The sequence below is a fragment of the Trachurus japonicus genome, chromosome 1 (genome assembly GCF_045865225.1).
Source record: "Trachurus japonicus isolate A0001 chromosome 1, Traja_1.0".
Taxonomy (NCBI): domain Eukaryota; kingdom Metazoa; phylum Chordata; class Actinopteri; order Carangiformes; family Carangidae; genus Trachurus; species Trachurus japonicus.
In genome coordinates, this window is record NC_140907.1 from 32,088,341 (window position 1) to 32,097,044 (window position 8,704).

Consider the following 8,704-nt stretch of genomic DNA (forward strand, 5'->3'; position numbering starts at 1 on the left):
TTTCCTGATAAAACACTGTCCAGCAACAACTGCTTCATGTTTCCCGTCAGGGAGGTCAGCCTGTCTAACATAATAATATATACAATATAACATAACTTATAATATAATGAATATAATGAAACACTTACAAAGCTCGACAATTTATTACATCTCTCACTAGTAGTTCTTAACTTGAACGTTGCTGGCTTCACATATCAGCCCAATCAGTGGGGATTGTTGTTTTGTTTTGTGTTTTTGCCAGGATTGTTTTGGTTTTCTTATCAACTCAGTGTTGAAGTTCCTCCTAAAATGTTGTGGACGGTGGTGTCAGTTACTGTTGATGAGAAATCACACATTTGCATAAAATTTGGTTGTGTCAAATTTCTCTGTAAAACTACACTGATGTGAGGACTGTGTTGTCCCACATGACGACATGGAGGGTGTGAACAAACTTGAGAAGACAGAGCTGTGGCACCAGGAGAGCAGTCAGTCATTAGATGGTCAATGACAGCAATGGCTCGTCCAGCGCTTCTTTACTTCCTGCTGTGGCTCGGTGAGTAGGAAATCAACTGTTACTGTTTCAACCAGTTAGAAATGATCCTGAAATGATCCTTTGACAAACACAAAGATTTGACTGTTTCATGAATTCATCGACTTTTAATTGTGGCCACTCACTACTGTTGTTTTCTAACTCACACTCACCTGGTGATGACTTTCTCTTCCAGGTGTCACGCCGAGTTCAGCCATGAATCTAGAGAAGAGGATCATCGGAGGTCATGACTGTAATAAAACTGAACGTCTGTATCATGTTCGTTTGATAGCCAGTCGCCCAAACGCTGACGGAATGGAGTATAGGCCTACTATCTGTGGCGGCTCTCTGATCAGAGACCAGTGGGTCCTGACTGCAGCTCACTGTGTGCCCGAACACTGGTGAGTAACACAACTAAAACTCGTAAATGAAATAATTTGAAGTTTGTGAACTTGAAATGACAATTGATGCCAAATAAAAAATGACATTGTAACCCAGATTGCATAAACACCACTGACATCTGGACCACATGTTTTTGCCTTGATGATAATAAATATAATATAAACGAGACAGGTGATGGACAGATTAATCTGTTATATTCAAATGTCTGTATTAGTTCAAGTGATTTTCATCCTGTTCTTCTACTTGTAGGTCTGTAAAAGTAGTTATAAATGTCCACCCAGGTCGTGAAGCAGAGGAGGTGAATATCCCACCAGATGATATCGATATCCATAAGCAACAAAATAGTCACGACATCATGCTACTGAAGCTGCAGAACAAACCCAAACACATCCATAAGATCGATCTTCCAGACGCAGACGAGTGTGAAAATGATCTGAAAGAGTGAGTTGTCATCTCTCTATTTCTGTCAGAGCTGAGTGTTATCAGATCCAAACTGATGAGCAAATGATGATATTATTATGATTATTATGATACTGTTGGTCTCATTACACACTTTTGTTTTAACCCCTACTGTATTATGGCCCTATTTATTATAATGTAATATTGTAATGTATTTTGTATTTTTATAATGTTGACGACGTGTGCTGCTGCCGTCTTGGCCAGGTCACCCTTGAAAATGAGATCTCAATCTCAACGGGTCTTTTTACCTGGTTTTTTACCTAAATAAAATAAATACATTCGCATTTAGCTTTTAGTCTCATTCAGATTGTGTGGCTCTGTGTTCTCTCTGTACCTCTCTCTGGATACTCCAGCCTCCAGCCATAGTCCAAAGACACGTGCAGTATGTGGACTGGTCACTTAAACTGGCTGTAGAATCTCTATACAGTATGTGGCCCTGTGATAGACTTGATGAGTGTTTATTACAGTATGTCGTCCAAATATTCATCTGTATATTGTTGTGGCTGATGTATTAACAAGGAAATCAACTCTTTCTGTTGGATCTAAACCCAGAAAGCAATGTGCTATATGTGCACATACTGTATGTGTCACTGTTGAACTTATATGGATGTTTTCTGGAAGCACTGCAAACACTATTAAATATACTGCACACAGAATACTAATAATAATAATAAACAGGAAGAAATATGAAGAAAACTCAACAACAACTTTGGATTTTTAAATTCATATTTTTCTTTAAAGCAGAAACTAAGTTATAAAAACAGTCAAAAAAAACTTGCTATACTTCCCTATAATGTAACATATAAGGACAATATATTCTAGAAGGTCACAAGATTTAAATCACATATGAATTTATGAATATGTAGTATGTGAATATGAATAGTTGCATCATATTATGTATAAATATTGTTCTTTGTCTTTTTTTTCTACACTGACACATAAACTGTGTCTTAATGTGTTTCTAATTTTTCAGAGGAGACATGTTTCAGGTCGCAGGTCAGGGGTTCAATGCTATTGACAACCAAAATACATTTGGTGAGATTATTTTTTGAATATTATTTTTTATATTATAAAGCAAAATGTGTTTTTTCTATCTAAAGATAAAGACAATAATATGTTTATCTTTTTATTTAAACATTTCAACAATAATGTTTCTTGATGTCAATATTGTCTTTGAATCAATTAACTAGTTTTATTTATTTATTCATTTATTTTTTGCAAAGTGACCATACAGTATCGACCTTAAATGTTACCATTTGATGCATTGTACCAGAGTTATAGGAGTTCATTTACATCTGCAGTCTCTTGGCAGAACACACACAAAACGAGTAATACGAAAAGAGTATGACTGTCTTTTCTTTCCTTTAGTGGAGCAGTATCCAACAGAGCTTCTATGTCTCAACGATGTGCCTGTCGTTGAGTGTGGACCACTTGCAGAAAGGAGGATTAAAGGTTCAGTTCCACTCCTCTGGCTTGAAGAAGCTTTCTGTGCCCAAGCTGAAGGGAAGGAGACCGCAAAAGTGAGTCGTCAGGGTTTTTAATCTGACATATTCTGTCATCAGAAATCTGTGGATATTTTAGATAAAAAACATTCTTTTTTTCTTTTTCTTTTTTTCTCATTCTCTCATAATCTGTATTTTTGTTTCTCACAGGGTGACTCTGGTGGTGGAGTACAGTTCAAAGGCAAGATATATGGTGTCAACATTAATGGTCATCCTGATACAGCATTTGTGGAACCATTTTATTTTTTGAGAGTCTGCCAATTCATGCATTTCATTAAAGGTACTATTGGTGAGCCTGTTATTACTATTATTCAGAATAAAGAAGCCATGGAACTGTTGGCTCCTCTGTGAACCATGTGATATTTGTTTGTTTTGTTGTTGTTGTTTTCATTGTTAATCTTGAAGTTCATCATTTTAAAGCATAAACAGTGTAATAAAAAAGAAGGTTAAGTTTGGAGGAAATTAGCAGTGGTGACACTGATCCACCACTCTGACCCCTAGTCCTTTACTTTCCATGACGCTACATGAAGAACTCACCATCATCATTTGTGTAATTCCAACTAAATCATTAGTTGATCTCATTTCATGATAAACATTTTAGCAAGTCTTTCTACATGAGAGTCATCAAATTTAGTTTAGTTTATTAGTTTAATAAGGGACAATGTGCAATTACATTAATCATTTAAAGGAAAAAATGAAAAAATGGTTGCACCAGATTTAGCTCCCAGCTAATTTCCATCTGTAGTCCCTACACATAACATAAAAGTAATAAAATACACAGAATACAACCTATTATACAAAGATGAGAAACGTTAAATATGTTTCTGATTCTGATCACATTTGTGTGACCAACATTAAGCGACAATAAGGAGACATTTTACTTGATTAAAGATTACTTTATTTTATTTTAATATCACAGCAGAGAACACATTATTTCATGACTTTCATTGAAATACATCATTGTTCAGCTCCCTGCTCATACAAACCTACATTCCTGATCCTTATTCTTAATCATTGTTCATCACTCTCAGAACAACAGCTGTATAGCACGTGATCAATTTGTGTTTTCACTCACTAACATGTATTATACTTGTTTAAAGCTGCACAAGACACTTTATATACTGGTGAGTTCCAAGTTCAATGTAGTCGAGTGTCAGCGTGAGGTAAATAAGGCAAAGGTCACAGGAAGGTTCATGTGAGAGAGAAGAAACACTATTTGACAAAGTAAAACCACCAACATTAGTTTGAGTCAGTTTAGCAACATTCAAGAGAGAAAACATATGCCGAGTTTTATCAAACAAGACTTACAATGACACATTTATTTCAGATGAAAACATTACCATGTTATTTTACTAAGTTATATGAGGCGTGCTGCAGGAGACAGTGAAGCTGAATAGACTGCTCCTTCATGTGTGAAGACCTTCAAGATAAGCAAATAGTGAACCAACCTGACTATAGTGAAGGTAACTGACAGAGATCAGACTGAATGAATGGAGCATTGAGAGTTTAAACAGCACTGTGACTATGAGCTGAGTGAATGACAGCACATGAAGCAACAGGGGGATATGATGTTTAATAAGATTAGACCTCCACCTGCAGCACTGAACTGGTCCTGGTTGGTTCAGAGCTGGATCTGGTGCCAGTTCTTTCTGGTTCAACTCACATGACTCCAAAGAACCAGTTTGCTTTTCCACTGACAGGAAGCCAAGTCAGAGCCACGTCTCCATCCTGTCTTTGCAAACCAACTTGCGCCCTGATGGGTCTAAAAATTAAAGTCCGACCCCGTCCGACTCACGGGTGTTGAAGATTTAAAAGATGCCCTATAGGCCATGATCTAAGAGTGTTTGCCCTGATTCTTTTAGAGACTTTGCTAATAATTCCATTCATCTTAAAGAGTGTCAGTCTGTGTGCTTGAGACAGACATTACAAGTTATGGCAACAAAAATGTCTCTGCATGGGGAAAAATATAACAAACAAACGTCTGGAGCCACTGGAGGAAACTTCAATCTTCTTCAATCAAAGATCATCAGCTGCTTGTTCACAGTTTGACCAGTGAACAGTGTCATGAAACAGACTCTTGTGTAGAGAAAAAAACATTCAACTAATTCAATGTGAATGTAGAACATCAGTTTTGTGTCATTCCTACTACTTTGTGTTTCCGATCTGAAAAGTTAGTCAGTCTAATGTCTATGTTGTTTCTCATTTGGTCACCAGTCTTTTTTACATCTGTCACAAAAGAGTACTAATTTTTAAGATGAACATTGCTGGTTTCATACGTATTTCACCTTGAAAACTTTTTTTTTTAAATAAACTCTGTTAAAGTTCATCCTAAAATGATACAGTAAAGACACTGGTGACAGTTACTGTTGATAAGAAATCATACATTTGCATAAATGTGGTTTAGACTATGTTAATGAGCTGATAGTTGTGTCAGAGGACAACAGGATGGTGTGAACATACAGACAGGGCTGTGGCACCAGCAGAGCAGTCAGTCATCAGATCATCAATGACAGCAATGGCTCGTCCAGCGCTTCTTTACTTTCTGCTGTGGCTCGGTGAGTAGGAAACAACTGTTACTGTTTCAACCAGTTAGAAATGATTTTAACATAGTTGAAATCTCTGTTAAAAGGATTTGTATGTCAGTGTTACATGAGTCTGGTGGACTGAAGCTTCCCAACTTTCACTATTATTTTCTGTCATCTCAGCTTACTCAGTTTAGACGATGGTTTTTAAATACCTCATGTTCATGGAAATAATAGAATCCTTTGATATCTATCCATCCATACAGTTTTAAACATTTCCCATATATCAAGTTCAAAGTAGTTGGTAAAATATCCAATAATCCTGTTACTTTAAACAGCCACAGCATTTAGAAATGGTGGCAGTTGGAAATGGTTCTCTTCAAGAACCCACACCATCAGAAAATTGTCTCACCATCTAAATTATACCATGTTGGTATTGATTTTTTCTGTGGTAAATACTGATAATTTAAGGCAAAAGTGGGAACAAGATGTTCATATGGAAATTCAGAAAGAGGATTGGTCTTATTGGGTTATGATTGTAGGCAAGTTCATAAATGCTCTTACAATATAAGTCCTAAACTAGCACTATTTAAGATGATACATACTGTAGGATTTATTACACTACATTAAATGAACAGTGAGATCTCAATGTTTACATATTCCATTGTTACCTCATTTATAGCCCTATGTCCGACAAGTGGAACAAACATTTAAAGCAGGTATATAGATCTTGCTATGTTGGAATCTGACCCCCCAGTAATATGATAGTCCACTGGTCAACATCTGGTAATCTCATATAGAATTTGACTGTTCCGGGTCAATATAAGACGTAGTAAAAGTGGCAAGATCTGAGTGTAATAGTTTGTGTCGTTGTTTTGTTGTGGTAGTTTTCTTTTGTTTAGTTTTTTTGTCAGTCGGTCATTTTCCACTTTTTTGTTTGTTTTATTTGCTTCTTATTTTTGTTTTGGATATTATTTTGGTGATGTGAAAGGGACCAGCCCCCATTTAGAATTGGAAAATTGTGAGTTTCTATGTTATCAAGCTTGTTTTATTGTGTGTTTAATATGATTTTTCTGGTTTATCCCATGTGAGGGAGCATGAGATGTGGGGTTATGTATACTTCGTAATCAAATATGGAAAAATATAATTTAAAAAAGAAAATAAATGATCCTGTGACACTGTGTTGATTTACTGAGTACAGTTATGATGAGGGGGGGGTTTGGTTTGGATCATGGAGCTACAGGAACAAAGACTTTTCAACTTCTGGACCTTGACGAACACAAAGATTTAACTGTTCCATGACTTTGTCTTTCAGGTGTCACTCTAAGTTCAGCCATGGATCCAGAGAAGAGGATCGTCGGAGGTCAACCCTGTGGTAAAGATGAACGTCAGTTTCATGTCAAGGTGATAAAAGTAATGTGTGATAGCATTGAGTGTGTCTGTGGTGGCTCTCTGATCAGAGACCAGTGGGTCCTGACTGCAGCTCACTGCTGGCCGAATAGAGGGTGAGTAACACAACTAGTATCACTCATGAATGAAATAATCTGAATATCTTGAACTTAAATTCACATGTGATGTATCCATAATGAAAGTGGCATTGTAACTACATAAAAACCACAAACATCTTTAGTAGCTACATGTTTTTGTCTTGATAATAATAACGTTCCTCTTTTTTTCTCCACTTGTAGGACTGTAAAAGTAGTTGTAAATGTTCACCCAGATAACAATCAAACACAAATGGATTTCACACCTACTGATGTCTATAGGGCACCAAAGAGCCACGACATCATGCTACTGAAGCTGCCGAAGAAACCAGAGAACATCCAGGAAATAGATCTTCCGGACGCAACAGAGTGTGAAAATGACATTAAAGTGTAAGTTGTTACCTCTCTGTCTGTCTGCCTGTCTGTCTGTCAGCTATATCAATGTGCAGACAAAAACCCAGTCAGGAGGAGCTGGCTCATGTAGAGGCAGGGCCGTTGTATAGGGGAGAAAGGTGTATTTCTAGGGGCCCAGTGCCCAGTGGGGCCCACAAAAAAACCCAGTTGTCTAATCTTTGTATGACTGAATTATTCTGCATAAGACCCTGACTAATACTCATAGTAATGCTGCATTAGTATCTAAACAAAGTAGGCTAAATAAAAAATGATAATACACATGTAATCTAAGAAAAAAAAGTGGAAAAGTCAGGGGGCAGGGGTCCACTTTAGTTTTCTTTCAGGGGGCCCAGAATTCCTAGCAACGGCCCTGTGTAGAGGAGATCATATCAGGTGACTAGTTTGTAAATTGATCCATTTTCAATAAAGTTTTTTTATTTTATTTAAATGCATTAAAAAAAAACTACCTCCTGACAGAAAAGGAACTGGTGGACGGGGCTGATTCTGGAGCAGCTCCACCCTTGTGGTTCTGCAGCGAGTGCCACTTGGGCTTTTGTGGTCTGACAAGGAAATAACTGTGTCAAAATATCTTTTCTTCTTTTCCAGAAATGACAGGTTTCAGTTTGCAGGTCTTGGGATCAATGCTATTGATGGCAATAAAAAATTCTGTGAGTTTATTTTGGATTATTTTTGGAATATTATATTTTATGTGTTGAAGAAAAATGTGTCATTATTATAATTATTTACATTAGCGAAAGACAAAAACATTTTCATCATTAGGATGTTTCAATGATTATTTCAACACTGTTTTCTATTTGATTTGAGAAACAAAACACAGTGTCTTAAAATGAGGCAAAATTTAGAATTAACTAACCAGATGTATTTGTTTTTCTTTTCTTCAGTGGAGCAGTATCCAACAGAGCTTCAGTGTCTCAACGATATGCCGGTCGTTCGATGTAACGACACTGCTATACGTAAGATGACCGTAAACACAGCTTATCCCCTACCACCTGACAACGCTTTCTGTACCAAAGCTCCAGGAAAGGAACCTGCTCCAGTGAGTTGTCCTGGTTTCTAACCTGACATCTTCATTCATCATATGTTTAAGATAAATAAGAATCTATTTCTCTCTCACAGGGTGACGCTGGTGGAGGAGCGCTGTTCAAAGACAAGATTTACGGCATCTACAAAGGTGGTTATTCTACGGATGTAGATGATACAACTGTTTATTTTGTGAGAGTCTGCAAATACCTGGATTTCATATTAAAAATCACTGAACCTCATGTTGAACATTCATAATAAAGAAGCCTTGAAAACATTTGCTATGTCTGATGCTTGTTGTTTTTGTTTGCATTGGTTTCTTCCTGTTCATCTTAAATTCGACCATATACAGAACCATAAAGAGTGTGATTTTTAAGGAGGAAATCAGCTGTG

General features: G+C 36.8%; 1 protein-coding gene across 1 annotated transcript; it reads left to right on the plus strand.

Moving 5' to 3' along the window:
- Positions 1 to 480: 480 nt before the first annotated feature.
- Positions 481 to 8,483, plus strand: LOC146992324 (putative trypsin-6). The gene is made up of 9 exons (XM_085788434.1): positions 481 to 532; positions 705 to 909; positions 1,160 to 1,351; positions 2,343 to 2,404; positions 2,738 to 2,889; positions 3,022 to 3,160; positions 6,709 to 6,898; positions 7,082 to 7,267; positions 8,408 to 8,483. Exons 1-9 carry the CDS (start codon positions 484 to 486, stop codon positions 8,481 to 8,483), a joined length of 1,251 nt encoding a protein of 416 aa, XP_085644560.1. The 5' UTR covers positions 481 to 483.
- Positions 8,484 to 8,704: the final 221 nt, after the last annotated feature.

Bases quoted from the DNA above. Each gene is read 5' to 3' on its own strand.
- LOC146992324 (XM_085788434.1), top strand. From the start codon at position 484: ATGACAGCAATGGCTCGTCCAGCGCTTCTTTACTTCCTGCTGTGGCTC. The intron at 533-704 runs GTGAGTAGGAAA...TTTCTCTTCCAG, and splicing joins TTACTTCCTGCTGTGGCTCG to GTGTCACGCCGAGTTCAGCC. The intron at 2,890-3,021 runs GTGAGTCGTCAG...TGTTTCTCACAG, and splicing joins AAGGGAAGGAGACCGCAAAA to GGTGACTCTGGTGGTGGAGT.